Source organism: Microchirus variegatus (assembly GCF_963457635.1).
Source record: "Microchirus variegatus genome assembly, chromosome: 18".
NCBI classification, from domain to species: domain Eukaryota; kingdom Metazoa; phylum Chordata; class Actinopteri; order Pleuronectiformes; family Soleidae; genus Microchirus; species Microchirus variegatus.
Window position 1 is genome coordinate 6,448,853 of NC_139819.1, and position 22,179 is coordinate 6,471,031.

A 22,179-nucleotide genomic window follows, 5' to 3' on the forward strand; every position below is an offset into this window, starting at 1 on the left:
AAATATATGTAAATTGCATTTTTTTTGCATGATTTTAAGTTGTTAAATGTTTTAAATTGTTGATCTTAAATTGTTTAATGTTTTAAATTGTTTTAATTTCATAACTGATTTTTGAATTTATTGTGCTTAAATTACAAATGATTTTATATTACACTCATTTCTGCTTGATTTTAAATTGTTTGATGTTTTAAATGGTTTTAATTTCTTTACTTGATTTTTTAATTGATTGTGTTTTAATTTCAAATGTAATTAATGCCTGTAAAGCACTATGAATTGCCTTGTGTAAGAATGGTGCTATACAAATAAACTTGCCTTGCCTTGCCTATGTACATACATACATATATATGTATATATATACATACATATATATATATGTTCCAGTTTCTAAATGTACTTAATATACTTAGTTTATATACAAACATAACAAAACAATGTTGGTTCACTCACTCACAAATTTGAAAAAAAAAAAAATTATTATTTTCATTGGCGCGCAGTGCGGCCATTTTGTCGGCAGATGGCGCTCGCGTTGTTTCGTGTCACTCCGGGCCCAAACCTCGGTCTCTCCTGTTTCCAGGTGCTGCAGTGGAGTTGAGCCCTTCCGCTCTCCGTACAGGAATGTGTAGAGTGCATTACGTCACTCAGGCTGCCAGAGGCGAGAAAGCGCCTCCGTCCTCACATTCACTCACTCTCACACACAGGCACACGTACAAGTGAGGTTTCCTCAACGCTGTGTGGAGGTTTAAAGGAATTTGTGTGACTTTATTTTGCTTCTTTCGGAGGCTGAACGTCCACGGGCAGGACAACGGAGTAGAGTGAAACACGGCAGCTCTCTCGCTTCACTATGAGAAGTTTGTAAAAGTCTCTGAGAGTCGACGACCTTTTCTACAGAACGTAGATGGAGGAGCCAGAAGGTGAGCAGCGTTTTCAGGTTGTAGCTTAAATACCGTTCAAGTGAACGTTTTGTTGTTGTTGTTGTATTGTTTGACACGGTGAGTCCAAAAAGCGTGTAATGTTTTCTCGTTTAAAGAAGTGTCACCGTGTCGGTACACAACTAACGATTATTTTAAACGTCGAATAACATTTTGATTACCTTTTTTTTACTCGGTTGTTTTCGGTGTTATCCACAACTCAAGAATCACGACGTCCTTAAATATCGTTTGTCTACAAATAAAACAAATACAGTGTGTTGTCAAACAGAAGAAGAAATGCACGCTAAAGAAGCTGAAAACACACAAAATAGCTGCTTATTATCTCAGTATTCGATTATTAATCGAATAGATGTTGTTGCCCTGTCAGTGAAACATCAAACATTTAGCATCTCATTTCAGCTGCAACCCAAAATCTACATGGCAGCTTCAGTTTTTTATCTGATTATATAATCACCACCATTTTCATTGTGTTTATTTTTGTTTTGCAGGTACAGATGCGTGCTACTGTGTGGGCTGTGGGGAGAAAATCCAAGACTCGTTCCACATGAAAGTCCTCCACGACATCTGGCACAACTCCTGTTTTCAGTGAGTGTTAACACGCCTGCTACTGCCCTTGTCTAGTTAAGTCATAGTCTGAGGCTTTGTTTCCATAGAGAGAGAAGTGGGGGAACAATTTGCGTTGACATGGACGCAATTGTTTTTATGCTGCTTTTCACCACTGTGTTGGCTGCTTTCTCTGAGGATGGTTGGGTGCACTTACAAAGGGCCAGGTGGAGAGTCCCAGAAGCTTCTGCTTCTGGTTTCATGTTTGTTTCTTTTTTTTTGCAAACAGGTTATCATTGTTTAAAGCACCACCCCCCTCCCCCCCTGCACAATATGCCCCATGTAGGATCATGTCATACTTGTTCTGTGACGGTCGACAGGCTTCTGAATGGAAACGGGACCCGGCTCTAGTTTCAATGGCCAATCTACGCTTGTACACAGAGTATCGATTGGTCAGTGAAACTATCCCAGAAGACTTTGACCCTCTGCTTGGAGGCTTAATTATTGCCACACTCAAGCCGATGCTGGCTCTTTGGTTTCACAGGTCATTGCCCCTCGATGAGATTGCTCTGAGAGGGCCAGTGACCGGCAACATGTTATGTCAAGCAAGGGTTTCCTCCCTGGCTAGCACTCGTATATTATGATGTGAGATAAAATAGCTCACATAATGAAAACCTCGCATGTGTGTGAGACAGTGTAACTGACACATGTCCGTCTAGGGCAGTGTTGCAGTTAATTGCCATTCTTTGTGTTCAGCCAACTGTCAGGTCGGTGTGTCCAAGGATTTACACAGTGGAAAAATAGCACTGGTATCAGAATCAGTTATCTAATCTAGGTATTGGCATCTGGCATCATTAATCGATTTGAAATCATAATCACATCGTTTGTTACCATATTAGTCTAGGCTGCAATTTAACTTGACAATGGTTTCAAGCTGCTGATTGCTGATAAAGCTCCACACGATTCTCTCTGTCAATATAATGGTGTTTAGCTTTCGTGTCTATGGTGACACAGATTGATGACGGAAGCACAACAGCTACGATAGAAAAAGGAGACGGCAGCATTAGGTTAAGGTATTAACCTAGGTGAGAGAGGTTGTCTGATAGCAAAACAACAAAAAGTTGAAAGAGAACAATTGGACTATTGACTTAGAATCTTCCTTTTCTGCAGACTCTCATTTGTGAAATCTGTCTTTCAAAGTGAATATTGAACTAAAACCATAGAAATCACATTGCAACTGTGATATCTGTCAGAAAAATCACAATTAAATATGTTCCCATAAACCGCTCAGCCCTAATCAATGCACCACTGACCACAAAATCCCAGCCTGCTTTGTTTTGACTCCATCACTGCTAATAATTTCAAGTAGACATGTAAGAACTGGGTGCCTGGAACAGTCGATCTAGCCGACTCGGGCACAGCCTTTCCTGGCCAGATGCCGTTGAATATATTAAAAAATACTTTGGTTTTTATGGCTGCAGTCTGGACCTGAGGTTCTTCAAGTTCTTCTACTTAATTCTGACTATGTTGCCTGATTCTGGCATCTGAAATAGTATCTACCAGTGTCCTTACATAACCTAGGACTTCACTCTTTTGCAACACTGACATCTCAGCATCATGTCAGGGGCCACATCTCTGTTTTAACTGTCACTTGATCCCCTCTCCACTTTTGAACATGTGTACCGTGTGTCTGACTTTTGTAGCCTGCATGTTTGTCTGCAACAGTCTTGCAGATGGTTGAATTGCTGTGGAAGTATGAGCTGCTATGTGCTGCAGTCAGATCCCACTTCTGGATTTAGCTGCAGCAAATGTGCCGCTCTAATCGGCTCAAGGCAATTATTTTGCTTAAAGACCTTAATCTCTTTGAGTATGTTTTTTTTTAAAATCACAGTAGAAGTACAACATCCTTTTTGAAACCCGCACTGGCGTTCATTTTGTCTATTGTCCAAATGCGGCCACTCTGCCTCCACCTTGTGTGGCATTCTTACAAGTTGAGGTCACTCTTGTTCCAGTAAACCTGGCAGTGTTGTTAAGTCCTATAGGTAACGGCACATTCGAGTCGGCTGCATTCCTAGACAGCGATTCAGAGGTGTGAGCCTGCTGTGTCAGACACATTTTTTCCCCCAAAACAAAGCTAGGTGTGAGTATTGTATTTCATTTTTGTTCCCATCACAGGATGGGGTGGTATTTACGCTCGGTTCTGTCTCTGAGTTCATTGGCTGATTAGTTATACCATATATAACTGTACCATTTTCATGATTGGCTTATAATTTTTCAAGCAAAATGTTTTACATATGTATATTTGACGTTTAATATGACATGATAATAAACATGCATTATTAGTGGGCTTTGAATATAAGATGATCACTTTGATTTTAGTCTCAGAGCTTTTGATAGATAGGTGAATTTAAACTCATCGTCCAAACTGATTTGGATTAACCACAGACTGTGTGTTCCTGGCCATGAATGACACAAAGAAATAACTCCACTTTTTGGGAAGAGGTTGTTGTGGAGAATAATGGGAACACGACAGACAAACATCCTGAGATAAGGTCTGACTGAAAAGTGAAACGCTTCCTCAGCAGGTCTTCAAGGTCTCTGAATGTCTCTCTCAAACCACCTCTTCCTCTTTACTCCAACAAATAAATACACTCAAGCAGGAATGTGGATGAAAGGAAGTGAGCGATGTTTACTTTGTTGGTGTTTGTGCGGGCAGGACTGTTGCATTGTTCATTGAAGAGCCACCTGAGTTTTAGCGTGCCCACCCCCCATTCACCAGCAGCCGTGGAGGGGAAGTCAGGTGTTTTTATAAGCTGCCCTGCATCAGTTTATCTTGACATTTTATAGGGACATAATGGACAGTAATTATCATTTATCAGTAGTCAGTTTAGTCTTGGAATGTTTTGTTGTTCGGAACAAGGTGTCCAAACTGGAAGTTTTTCCGTGCTGCACCTGCACAGATACTGAAATTCAGAGATATCAGAGGAAATGTTTCACTTTTCTTTCGTTTAAGTCTTTCACTTAATAAATAATACAAATTCTGGTACTGGTAACAGTATTTGAGTATAATAATTATGTTTTTCAACATAATTTAAAGTTAAAGTTGAATATGAAATATTTAAGAAAAGCATCTAATTAGTTTTTTATACAATTTTTTTTCTGATGGGTAATTGCAATTTTGATTTGTGATATTATTTAAAAGTTCTAGATGCATTACCACACAAGATACCAAATTATTGACTTTTATAATGTAATGCAACTTAAAGATATAAATTGTAAGTGGAACACATTTTAAAATAACGTCTACGTTTAAATTCCGGCGAATAGCGTAGTTTCAAATTGTCATAAGGCTTTTTATCATGAAATATCACACACACACATACTGCACTTCTCTCTCCACAGAAGGCACGAACATTCTTCTCTCTATAAGACGTCTCCATCTTAACTAACGCCAGAACATTCTGAAACATCTGAGCTTTTTGCCAAAGTCAATAATCCTAGATCAGCTCTACCTGCAGTGGAGAGAGCAACATGATGCACGATGTTCCACTGAAGGCTGCGCCCAGCGCTGCAACCCGAAAGATTAAAAACAAGTTAAAGTAGACTTTCCACTGAGTGTAGTATTTCTGACTGGTCATTTCATCAGTTTGTGCCGGTTATATATGTTGTTATCGTCAAGTAGGTGGAGATCATATCTATGAATTAGAAAAAGTTGATCAGAAAGTCAGTTCCAGTTGCTGTAGTGTTTTCCGGCATTGAACATGTATTACTCTCTGAATCGATGGCAAAACAATGTCCAAATAGAAGTGACACACGCCTTTCATTGTGATTCATGTGTCTGCAGCTCATCTCCGCAGTCTGACATGTCTTTTAAAAGCTTTGCTCAAATTACCTGGAAAACCAAGGTAAAAAGAGAAAAGGCTCAGACAAGGGGAGTGTTTGCAAAGTCCAAATGTCTGCAGCAGTTAGGAAAACCAGTGCTGCAGACATTTTAGTAACTGAATCTCCTGACAGACGATCATCCTTGTTTGTAATTTGTCAGGCAAAGCCGCTGCCACCATTTTGCACAACCAGTGCAGCTTGTTTGAGGAGCACTTCATAGCCTGTAGGTGCTGGCAACTTCAGCATTCCTCACTCTGAACATTTTGTCCTAAAATGTGCAGCTGCCATAAATGTTGTCTCTAAATGCAAAGCCTCTGCTCAGGTGACGGCAGTTAAATATCATCATGAAATCTACATTTTAAGTGTTACATTAGCAGCTGCTCACCTTGATAAAGGCGGTTGAATTGACAGAATTGTAGTGACATATCCTGTGATTCAGCCTCCTGATTTTAACTTGCATATATTGCACAAATTGTTTGCACATTTGACCACAAGGCTTAACGGGAAGCCTTATTACAACACTTGCTTATAGTTAACACTGTGATATTTTAAGTAACATGCAAAAAAAGAAAACACCCAGGTTACGAAGATCAGGAGATTTGTTTCAGACGGCCTTATCAGAGGTTGTGGCTAATGTGGTTCCCCCCACTTTCCTCAAACTGGGCCCTTTTAAAAGTGCTATAAACTGATGTGGTGGAGGCTTATAACCAAACGTCCCTTCAGTCCACCATCTGCAAACGTCTGGCAGATTCCCTTTTTCCTCAAGAGTGGAACAACACTTAGTGCTGTCTGATTTTCTTAACCCTGCACACATGCAAAACAGAGCAGCTTTCACGAAGAAGGTATTTACTTTGCCCCTCACTGTGTTTAGCACAGAGAGAGGTACTTGTCATCGGGAAAATGCCCCCCAGCTAGAATGATCCTGTCATATTCAACCTTGAAGCTGAGAGTGTTGTACCCCATAGAAACAGTTTAAATCATGAACCAGTTATAATGTTCTGCATTTTTTGGTGAGTAAACGTAAAAGCTGACCTTCAAATCTAAATCCAGAAATAAGTCCACACAGTGCTGATTACACAGCTATGAGCTCCACACGACCTTCTGTGCCTCTAAGTATAACAGTGTTAAGATTCATTGTATATCCAGACTGATGGAGGCAACGATAACATTGCGCTAGTAAGGCGAGACAGCTGCAAAAGGTTAGACTGGGACTGGAAAAGTGATCACAAAAAGTTCAGAAGTGAATTCTATTGCTTGACATGATAAATGCTTTTTGCGCCTCGGCTGCCTCTGTATACACATTAACGCTCCCTCGACCAGGTCTGATTTATTTAATGTAAAGGACAAAATATGGAGTAGTGGTGGCTCAGTGGTAGAGCCTTAATAAAGTTGCTCCTTACTCTTGTGCCTGCAGTGCATGTTACTTGTAAACTGCACAGTTAATTTGAAGTAATATGTCAGGGGGAAAAAAGCTAAATCATAACAGTGACTTACTGTTTTCTCCTCCACAGGTGTTCTGTGTGCTGTGACCACCTGACTAACTGGTACTACGAGAAGGATGGCAAGCTGTACTGTCGCAAACACTACTGGGAGAAGTTTGGGGAGTTTTGCCATGGGTGTTCTCTGCTCATGACTGGACCTGCCATGGTATGTCTTCTGTTTATCACCTTTTACACCATCAATCAAAGTTTAAGCAGTGGATTAGCATTTTAATTGTATATAAAAGGTCATTAATGACAGCCAGCTGGATATGGTTTCATATTTGTATACCTTTTTAATATCCTATATATCTTTTCTCACATGGAGCAGAGTCAAAGTTGTTTGGTATGCAAAAACAAGGGTGTGTACATTTTCAACGCAGTCCTGGCACAAGAAAGGTGTTCTCATCAAAGTATCCAGGGTTTTAGGATCCTAATAAGTTGAACTAAAATATAAAGGCATCTGCATCTTCAGTAATTATTATGGCCAGAGTACGCAGAACGGCACAAATATTATTCTTTTCCTTATTTTTATTTTTCCCCTTCTCCCCAAATGGTTGCATGTTTGCACGGAAACTCATGAAACGTCTGCAGTAATTCACTCTGGGCGTGGCAGGGGCCCTTGCATGTCGGGGCAGCCCCAACCAACGGTTGTGAACGGTTGTTGTATCTTGTATAATTCAAGAATCTTCAGTGAAACCAATCCCACCTCTGGATTATGACTATTAAAAACAATGCTTTCATGTGCGATTGCCAAGCTCCCAGTGTCTGCCTGTTCATGAATCGTATAACATCAACTGCCAACAATTTCCCCCTGTACTTAAATAATACCAGAATGCCCACAGTGCGTGTCAGTGCTCCCTGTGTGTACCCGATGTTACCACTCCAGAATAATATGAATGTGCATTAAAAGGCAGGGGGCTTTTTCTCTGGCCATTACAGTTGAGCGATACTTTACATAGGCTGCTGCTGCTGAACACATTTAACCCTAGACCTCACAATTAGTTTCCCTCTTTGAGGCCCCTGGTTGTTCCCACTGTGTCCTGAAGTTCTCCACAGCTCACTTCCCCAAGTACACAGAGGATTTAGTGGGAAGACGCTCAATCGACTATGAGGTGGTTTTTGGAGCCCGTTGTGTTTAGGCGTCTGTGGCGGGGGAAGCTTTGCAGAAATTATCCACAGTCTACCACCTACTGTATATCTGTGTTTTCAGAAATATTTAATTTTTCGTTACAGAGGAAGTTAATATTGCATGAACTCCTTCTATGTACAGATTTAAAGCTTAATTAAGTGGTGGTAAAACTCTTCTCTGTTGAATGTCCATCGCTGGCCGATGATGACGTCAGTGGCATCTGAATAGGTCATAGGTTTAGGCTAACTTTAATAGCTATAGCTATGTGCTGCTATAGAGCGTAGACATTGGTCAGTTGACTTTACAATGCTGAATAAACTGATTTAAGTTGCTCATGAAATTAAGTAAGATGAAATAAGAATTTTTAGTGCTCTCTCAAGTTGTAAAAGAATGGTTCATTAAAATAATTCATGACTAACGGCTATGCTAACAGCTAGAAAACAATTGACCATGACGCCTTGACAAAAATGAAGCAGACAAAATGTGTGTGTTCACCTGCGTTCCAGTTAACACGGTTTGGCTTTTATTGCAGTCATTTGACCCTGGGTGAATTTTGAGTTGAGGTCAAAAACCCTATTAAACAGGTTATTTAACCAATGGGAATGGGGTATTACTGGCTTCGACCTAATTATGCCACTCTTATGCTTTGTTTAAACATAATGTATGTGCTATTTGTGGCCACTGTGTGGCAAATATGTCGTTAATCAAGCTTTAAAAGCAGTATGTTTATTTAAATTTAAGCTAAACCCCATTAGGGTTGGGAATCACAGGGTACCTCATGATACGATACATGATTCCAAAAGTTAAAAGTGCAAGATTTCTTTATTTATTCACAACATAGAGAACAAAGTACATTGACTTGATGGGGCATCTCTTAATGTAGCTTTCTCTGCTCTGTGAAAACTGACAGGGGCTGTTTCCTTTAATTTGTTAATTAAAATATCAATATTTACGATGGTGTATAGATGATCATAATGCACAAGGAAGGACAACAATCACCAAATAGTTATTTTGACACACGCCTAATCCCCATTATCACACCTTTTGTCTTGGTCTAGTTCCAGCTAACTGAGCTTTTATTCGGCACACAATAGATCAATTGTCAGTTCGCATTCATTTGGTTTTGCCTTCAGGCTGACACAGACTATGAATTGGATTTTTTTCTTTATTGAAATTAAACTCAGTCAATTATAGAGGGCAGTTCACATTTGAATTATATATTTTGTGAAAATAAATATATTGCCAGTTGAGGAAGGATTGAAATAACTCGCTAACCATAAAATAATCTGGCACAAGAGAAGGTGCTGTATGTCGCTCATTGTTGATTCGATATTTACAAATTGAAAGTTGAAATTTGTGTGGCAGCACCTCTTGCTGATCACAACTGGGGTCACTTGTCTGACATGAAGTTGGACCGAAGTTTTCTCTTTTTTTTGCCACCAAGCGACACACATAACGGACTCCTCTATTTAGTATTGGCATCCAGCTTCATCAGCTTGTGGAGCCAAGTGTTTTTGGCAGCGCTGAATTGGCATTACAGCCTCTGAGCCAGAAAGAGAATCATTGTGGTCCATGAGCAGAGGAGGGTTGTTCAGAACTGCTGCTGCTGCTGCTTGTGAGGCATTTCAGTCCACAACAGTATTGTTTTTGTCCAGTTTGTTGTTCATTTATTGTTTCACTGAAGATGTTTTAGTGTTGTTTTTCTTCCCCTCAAATTTGATTGACTCAAATAACCATTACCTTTTAGATATAGGCTTGTTTCTCTTTCTCTACGTTGCCAATACGGTAAATGTTGAGAGTTAGAACTTAGACTCAACCTTTTTGTCCTTTTGAGTGCAACACCCTCTAATAGAATTTATATTGCATGCAAGTCCATGCAGGTTGTGGCGGTGGTTGTTTTTGTTTGTAGCTTAACGCTTTACAGATAGGCCTCCTGAGGTGTCACAATCATTTGGCTGACATCACTCTTATTTATCTGTGTAGCAGCGGGGAGTTCTTTTCCCACTGACTCACTAAGTCTCAGCTGTGATTAGTCAGTCTTAGAATATAGATAACTAAACTGTAATATACCAAGGGATAAGTTTCAATCATAGTTTACATTCACAACAAAAGAGCGACAAGCATGCGTTTATTCAAACCGGTTTGTCGTCAGACAAAAATAAAACCCTTGTAGTTGTTTTGTTTTTTTAATGGACATTATTTTCCCACAAAGATGCACAAAGGAAATGGAGAAGCTGCTCACATCTGGAAAACGTTAAATTATTAATGGCGACGTAAAAGCTTCTGGAAGAGAACCGAGAAAAAAATAACTACTATTTTTGTGAAACAACAAGCATTTTTCTTTACCTTTGTGAAGTTAATTTGGTTATGTCATACGAAAGTTAAAAAGAAAGGCTTGTATTGTATCAGTCAGTGGTTTCCAAACTATTCAGATCTTGACCCCTGTAATAACAGAGCCAGCGACATGGGAACACCAATATCCCAAAGGACATTTAAATCACATTTTGTCCACTGCTATGTTGTTGTATATCGACAGTTTAATGATACTGCTGTCAACAAATGCTTCATAAGTACACCAAGGGCCAGAGTATCAGAATACTATTTTTTTTTATTTTATAGATTAACAGATGTTTAAGAAGTTTTTAGATTTATTTTATTTGTTGAAATTATTTCAGGGCCCCCTTTTTGTGTCTTCTGAGCCCTAGTTTAGGAACCACATCTTATTAGTAAACAGAAAAACCAACAACTTATTCATCACCTGCTCATTGTAGGGTGACGACGAGCATGATCTCACCTGGGACGAGAGTGTGACAAAGTGCAGAAAGAGAAACGGTGTGTGCTAATAAGAAGGCAATCATTGATTGATTGATCGTTGACGAGGAGGTGGACGTCAGCGAGGTGACATCATAACAGATTCCAGACAGACTGAGGTGAAGCAGGTGTTACCACTGTGTCACCCTAGACAGTGTGGGAGGGAGCGAGGGAGGGAGACAACATCACGCTCATTGACACACACTCACTCTCAGACAAGCAAACAAAACACAGCAGGGGACACTGTGAAGATAAGCTTGGATGGTTTTTTTTATTTCCAGGTGGCCGGAGATCACAAGTATCACCCCGAGTGCTTTGTGTGTCTGAGGTGCATGGTGGTGATTGAGGACAGGGACACCTACGCCTTAGTGGAGCGATCAAAACTTTACTGGTAAGTCAGCAGCACGTCCCCCTTTTTCCAGTTCGTGTGCGTTTATTTCTCCTAAGACGGATTGAAATAATAGAGGCAATAGCTTCTGCAAGTTAACTTTTAGCCTTGATGCTGACTGACGGCCGTAATTACTTTGGGAATTTTCCACAGCTCCTTGAATGTTTTGTGTTCTGTAACTCAACAACAAGCCCTCGCATGTGATGATTCACTCAGTCTCCTGTTGTTTGCAGCGGAAAGTGCTACAAGCAGGTGGTCCTGACGCCCATGTTGGAAAAGCGTACGTTTGACTCGGTGCTCGACTCGCTGCCCCACACTGTGACTCTAATATCGATGCCCTCTGCAGCCAACGGCAAGAGGGGCCTCTCCGTCTCGGTGCTGAGGGACGCCAACGGTTCAGCCAGTGTACAAGTCAAAGAGTAAGTGACATAATTAAGCTCTCACCTCTGTACCTGTCCCCTGGCTCTGTGGATGGCATGAGTCATGCTTTCTACATAACGCTAATGATAGCTCTGCTCTGGTGTGCACTTAAGTGTTGATGTAAGTGTGCTTTAGTATCTCACATCCACTTGGTCCTGGTTTATTTGCTGCCCAGGACACAGAGACCACATTGTTCTGCTGATTCCTTTCTACGGTGCTAATTAATACTCACATATTAGTGTTGGTGATGATGTGTTGTTCCAGGGTGAGAGGGATGCTGATTAGTCCCGAGGTCCGAAATGCCATCCACGTTGGCGACAGGATCCTGGAGATCAATGGCATTCCAGTGGGGACGTTAATGCAGGAGGAGGTGAGTTTATTCTTCAGGGAAATTCTTGAATAAATGATGTTTATATATGTTGTTAAGTCGCATATTTACATTAGCCAAAGATGACAATGATGATTTTAATGATCTGTGTTTTAACTTCTGGGGAAAATCTCTATGAAACATCAGAAAGGAGAAGGAAATACTATGTACTACAAGTTGGCCAGTGTGTTGTCTTTTCCCTTTGCAATTTATTGTGCATTTCCTGACTACTCACTGCAGTTTGCTTTGTGTGTGTTCTGCTGCTTAAGATCTCCCCGTGAAACAGAAACGCCCAGGGGAACCAAACAATCCCACGCTGCCTCCCAATATTACCAAATTCGCGTCTTTTGTTATTGTTTTGATAGAGAATACTGACACACTGTGCATTGAGCTGTAAAACTGTCCGCATTAAGAGCACCGATCACCTCCCCGAGTATAATTTGCTGAGCTATATTCTTATACAACATGTGATTTTTGGCATTCCTCTCATTCCTCCATCATTTATACATACTTAAGCTGGGAGAGGATGGTATGTGGAATGACTACACTTAAAGGCTCATTCCCACAACCTCACCCTTGCAAAATTACATGCTTTCAAACACAGTCATCACTCACTGTCGAGGTTTTGTTTTGTTTTGTTGTCAGATAGAGCTGATCCCAATGTCCATTCCTCTACTCTTGTTTCCTGTTTCCTCCAATTTTCAGTATTAGTATGTCAAAGTTCTTAAAAGGTTGACTTGAGTTGTATTTCATTTGCTGCCATTGAATGTTGACTATTTCATGCTCCTTATTCTGTTCGGTAATGCTCGTGTGAGAACATGAGAAACTCTGGTTAATCCAGAGTGAGTTAATGAGTTAGTGAGTGTCCTTGGTGCTCAAGGTGCCACCCACTCGTTTGCATGCCGTTGTGAAGACATTTGACCCAGACAGTTTCCCACTGCATTCATCATGTGAACGATAATCTGAAAATTGCTATTGTTTGTTTAAAAAGGAGCTATTAATCGTCATAAATGAAAGATTATAGTGATTAAACTCGGCATCGTAATTATCCAGTGTCCTTTAGTTGAACTTGAAATGTATTTACTGTATATGTGTAGACATATTGAGGAGTTCAGCAGGTTTGTCATACAAAATGTCCCCGTCTCACACAGGTGGACGATCTTATCCACTGCACCAGCCACACGCTGCAGCTGCTCATAGAGTACGACCCGGTCCGGCAGCGCTTGGATCGGCTCAGACTGGGTTCGCCCGGGAGTCGACTGGCAGGACCGGCCACCTCTCGCATGCGTCTGTCCTCACCTTCTGATGCAGTGCTGGAGAGAACTGACGTGGTTGACAACAGCTCACTGAAAAGGAGGTCTCTGAGGTACGGTTGGCCCCCAAATATGGAATCAAAAACACTTGCAACTAACAATTATTTTCTCGATGAATCGTTTGGTCCAGAAAATGTTAAAAAATGTTGATAAGTGTTTGTCAAACCTGGAAATGACGATGATTCAGTTTTAATGATTTCTTTGTTATGTTAAACAAAGAAAATATTCACATTTAAGAAGCTAAAACAATCAGAAATCAAAATAGTCGATCATTAATTTAAGTAGTAGTAGTAATCGATTAATTGTTTCAGCTCAACACTTTCATATCATAAAACCTTGAGTACCTACTGATAGTCGTTTTACAGCGTTTAAAGCTGTTACCAACATATTTGTGCTAATCCATTTACCACCTGGCTGTAACCAGCCTTTTAAAAACACAATGCTCCTACTACAAACGTTCTACTCGATGAACTTAATGAAATCTCTTTTACGTTACACATCATGGTGAAATTCTTCTATTTCAGTTGGTCTTGTTGTGTTTTCTCTGTCGAACACGGAGCACATTTCTGCTCTTGCGTTTTTTTCCACGCACAATTACGTGTTTAATTTAATTTTAAACCCCCCGTCTTCCTCTTCTCCCCCTGTGGGGAACGAGCGCTGGTCGTAAATTCCTTCACGCCTCGAGACAGCCAATCACGAGCGGCGATAGATCTTGGACAAACAGATGCTAATTACATCAACTCCTGAGGTCCAGACATTTGATATGGAACGACAACACATTTTCATTCGAGATGATGTGATGCAAAGGAACTTAGTTCCGTACCACAAAAGTGCTGAGTTGACCTTCTTAAATGCTTTTTATTAAATTTTTTACAGTCTGTGTTAAGAGAAGAATTCATGTTCATCATAATAGTGATTTTTTTTTGTCTTGTCTCCAGACGGAGTAACAGCACATGTAAGTCACCTGGGCCAAATTCTCCCAAAGAGTCGCCGTTTATCACACGAGACATCGGTCGCTCTGAATCGCTGAGGTCCTCCAGCAGCTGCTCTCACCGCATCTTCCGCCCGTGTGACCTCATCCACGGAGAGATCTTGGGCAAAGGCTTCTTTGGACAGGCCATAAAGGTCAGCCGACGACTTCAAATCACCCTTTTTCCCCCCCAACATGAATTTGCAGGATATTAATGTATTCATGCAGTGTGTGGTTTTGTGGCTCTGACAGGTGACTCATAAAGCCACAGGAGAGGTGATGGTGATGAAGGAGCTGATCCGATGCGATGAGGAGACCCAGAAAACTTTCCTACAGGAGGTTAGTAATCTGTTGCAGGAGGCGGCCAGCGCTTCCTCACAGTCAAAACAGAATTCTCAGATTCTGCACGGAGCTGATTTGGTTTACTCATAAGTGAAAACACGCCACATTCCAAGACTTACCTCTGTGTTTTTTATTATTTTGAGGTATACTGTATGCCCCCCGGGCCTGTGAGAGAAATAAAAGCCTGGTTTTAATTACACGTGTTGCTTTTTCTCATGGATTCAATTTCACCTTCAGTTGAAATGGATCATAATTGTTAACATCTTTCGTCTTTCGTCAGGTCAAAGTGATGCGAAGACTCGATCATCCTCATGTTTTGAGGTTCATCGGCGTGCTGTACAAGGACAAGAAGCTCAACTTGATAACCGAGTACATCGAGGGAGGCACGCTGAAGGATTTCATCAGAGACACGGTGAGTTGAACACATTTAATCCTCCTCTCTCCTCTTCCACATGGGAGCACAAAACCCCTTCAGTGGCCGCAGAGAGAGCCGGTCGCAGCGGCTCATAGAGTCGTGTGGGAGGAGCCTGACCTGAAGTAAACTCTGCACTCACAGAGGGCTCACGGCTTTATTGTGGGCTGGCTGGCATGTCGAGTCGATCCATGTAAAATGAGAAAAGTGCTAGAAAGTGTTGCCAGGTGAAGCTGAATGAGCCTCGCTCTCCTCCTCCCACTGAAGAAGAAGCAGTTTAGTACAAGGGAGTTTTTTTTTTCTGTCTGTGTGTGAGAGAGAGAGAGAGAGAGCCAATTCAGAATTTTGTTTATGTTGTGCATCATGATTTTATATTTACTTCCTGTTGATTTGTCTAATTTGTCTCTTTTCTCCTCCTAACAGGATCCATTCACATGGGAGCAAAGAGTGAGCTTTGCGAAGAGCGTTGCGTCTGGCATGGTGAGTTTCTTCCAATCAAAGATCCGAGAGAAATCTTTTGGCTGCAGTTTCCGGGCTGCGTAAATGTGTGTAGTTTAAGAGCTTTAAGAGCGTGGGAACTCTCGTGGGCTCTCGGGGTCAACAGACGTGTGTACTCGGTTAGAAAAGGACAGTTTTGTTCATGCAGTATTGTGTATTTTTTCCTTTTTTAGTACTGTCAGATGTGATGAATCACAGTTTAATAGGTTAAGTAGTTTTTTTTTACGAGGTTTAAAATTCTGTTTTGTGATTCACAACTGTTTTAAGTGTGTTTTGATTCTGAATCAATCAAGAATGCAAAGGAAGTTACTTTATGAACTTCACTTTTAGATTCCTTTGGTTGTTTAAAGTCACAAGAAGTGCAATAAGCTGGAAATGTCAGTGCAACAGAATTTGCACTTTGCAGGAGTTTCCAATTTTGTGTTCTTCTCTGTTTTAATACAGGTCTGTGTATAACTGTATAAAGGGCAGCGTTAACATGATGCAGCAGCAGCAGCTTCAATTAGATTAGATTAATTGTTATTGTCATTGGACTGAGTACAGAGATTTTCTGTTTTTCTGACTAATATTTTTTTCCCCTGTTTTTCTGTCTAATTATTTTCCTGTTTTTCGGAGTAATTTTTTTTCTGTTTTTCGGAGTAATTTTTTTTTCTGTTTTTCGGAGAAATTTTTTTTCTGTTTTTCGGAGTAATTTTTTTTTCTGTTTTTCAGAGTAATTTTTTTTCTGTTTTTCGGAGTAATTTTTTTTCTGTTTTTCGGAGTAATTTTTTTTTCTGTTTTTCGTGCAAATCTTTTTTCCCCTGTTTTACGGAGTAATTTTTTTCTGAGTTTAGAGAGCATTTGAAATAATAAACACATTCACTCCTTTATTGAGAGTTCGATTTATAACAACATGGATGGCTTGTTTAGTTTAATCAAGTTTTACTTTGATCTGGGTTTAAGACACTGGGAGATAGTCCTGTCTTTAAGTCACATAGATGGTATTATCATTAGTTTGTCGACTTTACGCAGGCACCTGGGGACTTTGCGGTTGTTTTAATTGACCCGCTACGGTAGATCATTTATGAGGCATGTATGTGCGGGAAGGAGTCACCATATGTGTATGCATGGATGTATATCCATGGGTGTATGGGAGTCACTTGCATGTAGGAGGTTCTTGCGAGAGTTCTTGATAATTCAGAAAAAAAATTACTCTGAAAAACAGGGAAAAAAGATTTGCACGAAAAACAGAAAAAAAAATTACTCCGAAAAACAGAAAAAAAATTACTCTGAAAAACAGGAAAATAATTAGACAGAAAAACAGAAAAAAGATTATTCAAAAAATCAAACCGAAAATTAATTGGTGAGAAAAACAGGATTTTTTTTTTTTTCAAGTGAATACAATACGCTTCCGTAAGAGATAATATATAAATATAAATATAAATATAATAAAGTGCAATGGGTGGAGTATGAGTGGTATATATAGATATAAACAGAATATAAATATAGTTATATGTGCTTATTTTATTTCTTATTTTTTAAGGTGTGACACCATGACAGTTGACATCAGTCACGTGGACAAGTTTGAAAACGTTGTTCCTCTCGCACGCGTGTGAATTTTCCCCTCCTTTTCTTCGTTTCAGGCTTACCTTCACTCGATGAGCATCATACACCGAGACCTCAACTCTCACAACTGCCTGGTTAAACTGGTAAGTGACATGGCTTCATACCAACACTTGAGCTTCAACAATAAAGGGTGGGAGCGGTTTGTTGGTTCAGTGAAAGTCTGCAGGAAGTTGTTTTTCCTTCCTTGTGATTTACCAGGACATTTGCGTGTGTGGAAATAAACGGTAGTTTAACGTTAACCCAGCAAATTTATTTCATGTTGTAACAAGACGCAGAAAATCTTAAGTGCATGCAACTTATTTTAACCTCAGTTATTTATGTTTAAGTACAGTTTAGTTTGTTATACTCTTTGTTATATTTTGTCGTTCTTCCACAGGACAACACGGTGGTCGTCGCTGACTTTGGACTCTCACGACTCATAGTAGAGGAAAAAGTCAAGCCCCAATCTGAGAAAAACCCCAATAAAAAGAGGGTTTTGCGGCGCCTGGACCGTAAAAAGCGGTACACTGTTGTGGGAAACCCTTACTGGATGGCTCCGGAGATGCTAAATGGTGAGAAGCTACCCTACTGTTCGAAAGTTTGGGGTCACATATACAATTTTTGTTGTTTTCCCTCAAAAGTCACACTTTTATTCATCAAAAGAGTTGCAAAAGGAATAGAAAATATAGTCAAGACATTGACGAGATTACAAATGAATGATTTTTATTCAAAATAGTAGTTGCCCTTTGGTCAAAGAACCAGTAAAACTGTTTTCAGCTGTGCTAACATCATTTGCACAAGGGTTTTCAAGGGTTTTCTAATCATCCAATAGTCTTCTAACGTGATTAGCAAACACAATGTACCATTAGAACACTGGAAATGGGCCTCTATACACCTATGTACATATTCCATTAAAAACCAGATGTTTGCAGCTAGAACAATGGTTTACCACATTGTATAGAGTGTATTTCCGATTCATTTAATGTTATATTTATTGAAATAAAAGTACTTTTCCTTCAAAAATAAGGACGTTTCTAAGTGACCCCAAACTTTTGAACGGTATATTTTGATTCCCACGGCGCAATTAATTCTGTGTGTGAATAAGTGCATTAACGTTCTTATTTGATGTGATTTCAGGCAAACGCTACGATGAGAAGGTGGATGTTTTCTCCTTTGGAATCGTACTCTGCGAGGTGAGAACAATATGATACGATAAACTCCTACATTGTTGTGTCTTTGTGCACCGTGATTTAATAGATAAATAGAATAATATGCGGGGGTTTTATCCAGATTATCTGCTTGGATAATCTGGTTAGACCTGGGCTTCTAATTTGCAGAGCTTTTTGGCAAACACTTCTAAAAAAGAAAAAAAAAAAAGACCCTGGGTGAGATTTAAAGGGAAACATCAAAGGTAGTTTTCAGAACTAAGCTCCATTATCTGATCAGACAACACGAACATGTTGAAATATCGCACTGTGAAGCAACTTTCAAGTAGAGGAAAACATGTGATAATGTTGTTACAATGAGAAATAAGAGTATACTTATTTAGGAGTTAGTACCTGTATTATTCCCAGTCCAACAACTTCAGAAAAATCTAACAAAAAATTGTTAAAGTTCAAATAAATGCTAATATAATCATTAAAACTGCAGTGTCTAATGTATATACCAGGGTATGTGATCAGAGTGGAGCTGAATAACCAGGTTGTCACAATATAATAATAATTGTAGTCACCTTCTCTCGCACTCCATCTTAATCTAATGTCACTATACCGAAGTATATGTGAGGAAGAGGAGGATGATGAGAGAGCAAATCTGCTTCCTGTGGAAATCTGTAGCTGACTTTGCTACAGATTTTGCTTTGAAACATGGGTCAAACCCATTCTCAATTCTCTTTCCTCTAAGAAATTGGCAGGAGGGTGTTGACTAAAGTGTGTTAGGCCGCCATGTTGAGAGAAAATGACTGACCCTGGTCTGTCTCGTGATGCAGATCATTGGAAAAGTCTATGCAGACCCCGAGTGCCTCCCCAGGACAATGGACTTTGGCCTGAATGTTGGCAAGTTTGTGGAGAAGTTCCTTCCTGACGACTGTCCACCAGCTTTCTTTCCACTGGCCGTGGCCTGTTGTGACCTCACGCCAGACAACCGGTGAGCAGGATTTTTATTATTAATTATGTTAGAAGTGAATCTTTTGCAGAGTGGAATGATCGTGGATGACAAAATGAAGGAAATGGAGCGAGATGCAGCAGGTGTATAGCTCGAGTTTTAACAAATGTTTAGGTGGAGACACCGTGTCTTTCTTAGTCCCATTTTAGTCAGACTAAGGTGTGTTAGTCACGACTGCATGTATACGTTGGTAAACTGGACTGGAGCTGGCCTGTTTCCCAGCCCTGGTTTATATCCGTAAATAACAGATGAAGAAGAAGCTGGTAAACAAAGGAAGACACGCGGAGACTGGATCTATTCTCTCTCGGCTTAAACAGTTCAATATTTTAAGGTTGATGGACGTGAGAAAAACATGGAATGGTTTGGTCTTGGACGGAACCGGACAACTGGAAAACGCCTAGCACTAACAAGCTGAAAGACAGCATAACGCCACCTAGTGTAGCGGAGTTGGACACCCTTCACTCCATAAATGGATTCACTGCTAATTAGGACTGCAACAACTATTTTTATAATCGATTATTCCGTTTTTAGAGGTTTTTTTTAATAACTTAAACAGATTTTTCAGCTTCTTAAATGTAAATATTTTCTGGTTTCTTTGCTTCAGAAAGAAGGTTTGTTTGTGTAACTTTGTTTTGTGCGTTTTCTGTTTTGCCTTGATTTTTTTGCCTGAGGGCATCATTGAAGGCGAGCCCTGAATAAAAGTTGAGAAATTTGAAAACGTCTTTCACAAGTCGTCTCAACCTGCCAGCACAAGTCCACACCTCTGCTGCCAGATTCCTCCTCCGTGTTTTGTCACGTTTTTCAATGTCGTCAGTCTGGTTTTAAGCTCTGGTTTCCCTCTGTGCTCCTCCCTCAGTCCTTCTTTCCAGAAGTTGGAGGACTGGTTCGCCGCTCTGTCCCTCAACCAGGATCTGGGGATCCCCCTGCCTGCCGAACTGGACGAGCTGCACCTGAGTCTGAGTCAACTCCACTGGCCTAAAGACCTCTCACCAACACCGAGCACAGATCCTCAAGCGCCCACCCCGACACCACCACCACCACCACCACCAACACCAACACCACCACCACCCGCCTCTCCAGACTCTCCCAGTTTGGAAGAGAGCAGCACCTAAAACCTGTGTGTCCCTCTTTAACCCTCTGAGCTGCTGCACTAACACTGTGGACGTGAAAAAAAAGAGGACAAGTGAACTGAACCCGAGCCATGGTAGAACTGGATAACCTGTGCTAGCTGGACCAAGTTTCTCTCTCTCCGAGTGGGACGCATTTCAAAAAAAGTTTTAGTTACTTTTAAAAAAGTTTTTATTCACCTGCGGCTTCCTCAACAGACGCAGGGTTGTACTATTGTTTACTGTTGTGTACAGTGAGGGCATCTTAAAGAGGCGGAGACGCCTCGGTGAGTCGCTAAGTCACAGCAGCTTTGTTGTGTTTTTGTCTCTGGAATGCACACGTCCGTTCTTGCCCAGAGACAAAGTCACGTGACTGCAGCACCAGCATGAAAAAAAAACAAAGAAGCTCGACGGTTTATCTGATTGGCATGTTCATGTAAACAATGGACAGGGCCTGATGAAAACACCGAGTGACAAACACTGATCCTGAAAGGTTTCATCTCTTACATTTAGCAAAGGAATGTTTTGTTTTTTTTGGTCCCAGCACAGCAGATGTAATTTTTTGACGACATGGTCACAAGTTTGTAGTCTAATGATATTCACTCATTTCTTCAGTTGTTAGATTTTGTTTACTGACGGCTAAAAAAATTTAACAAATAAAAGGGAGAAGCTCCTGTGGAACAACCGCATGCGTATTTTCATAATCGTTAGACTTAACAATGACCTTGTACAGAAAACTGGATTTTTTTTTTCTTCCTTAAGCAGTGTATAAATATGTACATACGCCTCTAATCGGACGTCATTTTTCTAATGGGAACTCAAAACATTTTTAAACATTTTGTCATCTGTGGACATGTTTGCCTCTGTTGCTGTAATAATAATGCAATAATGCAAGGTACCTATGACCAAATGTAACCACTATTATTTATATCACTTTGGTGTTTCATAAATAAAAGAAAAAAACAAAACAGAAAGTTGCCATTTAATTTAGTCACTTTCTTCACTTTTGCACATCACCAAAACGGAAATCTATCTTATGAATGACCGGGCCATAGATCCGCTGATTTATTCTGAGTTAAATAAATAATGATAAATGACAAATACCTAACATTTATTCGATTTTTGACTATTGGTTGACCTTAATGATGAAAAGGGTTTAATGGTAAAATATTTAATTATTTTAGTATCGGTAGTTGGAGCCTTGAAAGTGATTTTCTTAGACTGTAAAAATACATGTCTATGTTTAGCACCATGGAATTAATTTAGCTGTAGATTGAAAGAAATAACTAGTAACTATCAAAGTAGGGCAGAAATGATCATTCAATTATTGGTGACTAAAATGTTTCTGATTTTCCAGCTTCTTAAATGTGAGTATATTCAGATTTATTTGCTCCATATAATAAATAATTAAAACTGAATAAGATTGATTTGTGGACAAAACAAGACATTAACCAACAATGACCAATATTTTTCAATATTTTCTGACGTGTTGCTTTGTTTGTTTGTTTTCTGCAGTTTTATCTGACTAATGTTTTTTCTCCTCATGTTAAAAGATTGTGTGTTAAAGATTTCACCAGCAGAGGGCGCTGTTGCAGAGAAAGTTGCGACTGTGGTCAAACCCTTTTAACAACCTCCTCCAATGAAAACAGGGCTCTTTTTGTCAAAACACACTCACCAAAGGCAGAACACCACAGGGCTTTACCAAACTGAAACACTTTGTTCAAAACCTCCACAAAGCATGCTTAAATAAGATAATCCTGAGTGGGCTGGAGGAGAGGAGAATATGGTTTGAGGAAAAGGTTTGAAAATTGTGGATACAGAACTGCATCAAATATGTTATT

General features: G+C 40.0%; 1 protein-coding gene across 1 annotated transcript; it reads left to right on the forward strand.

Annotated features, from left to right (window-relative positions):
• Window positions 1-797: 797 nt before the first annotated feature.
• limk2 (LIM domain kinase 2) lies at window positions 798-20,344 on the forward strand (the record flags this gene model as incomplete). The annotated part of the gene is made up of 16 exons (XM_083905132.1): window positions 798-911; window positions 1,418-1,514; window positions 6,866-7,001; window positions 11,057-11,166; window positions 11,397-11,582; window positions 11,848-11,953; window positions 13,102-13,316; window positions 14,202-14,388; window positions 14,486-14,572; window positions 14,856-14,987; window positions 15,411-15,467; window positions 17,108-17,173; window positions 17,467-17,641; window positions 18,207-18,262; window positions 19,057-19,214; window positions 20,089-20,344. Exons 1-16 carry the CDS (start codon window positions 896-898, stop codon window positions 20,342-20,344), a joined length of 2,040 nt encoding a protein of 679 aa, XP_083761258.1. The 5' UTR covers window positions 798-895.
• Between the last annotated feature and the right edge of the window lie 1,835 nt (window positions 20,345-22,179).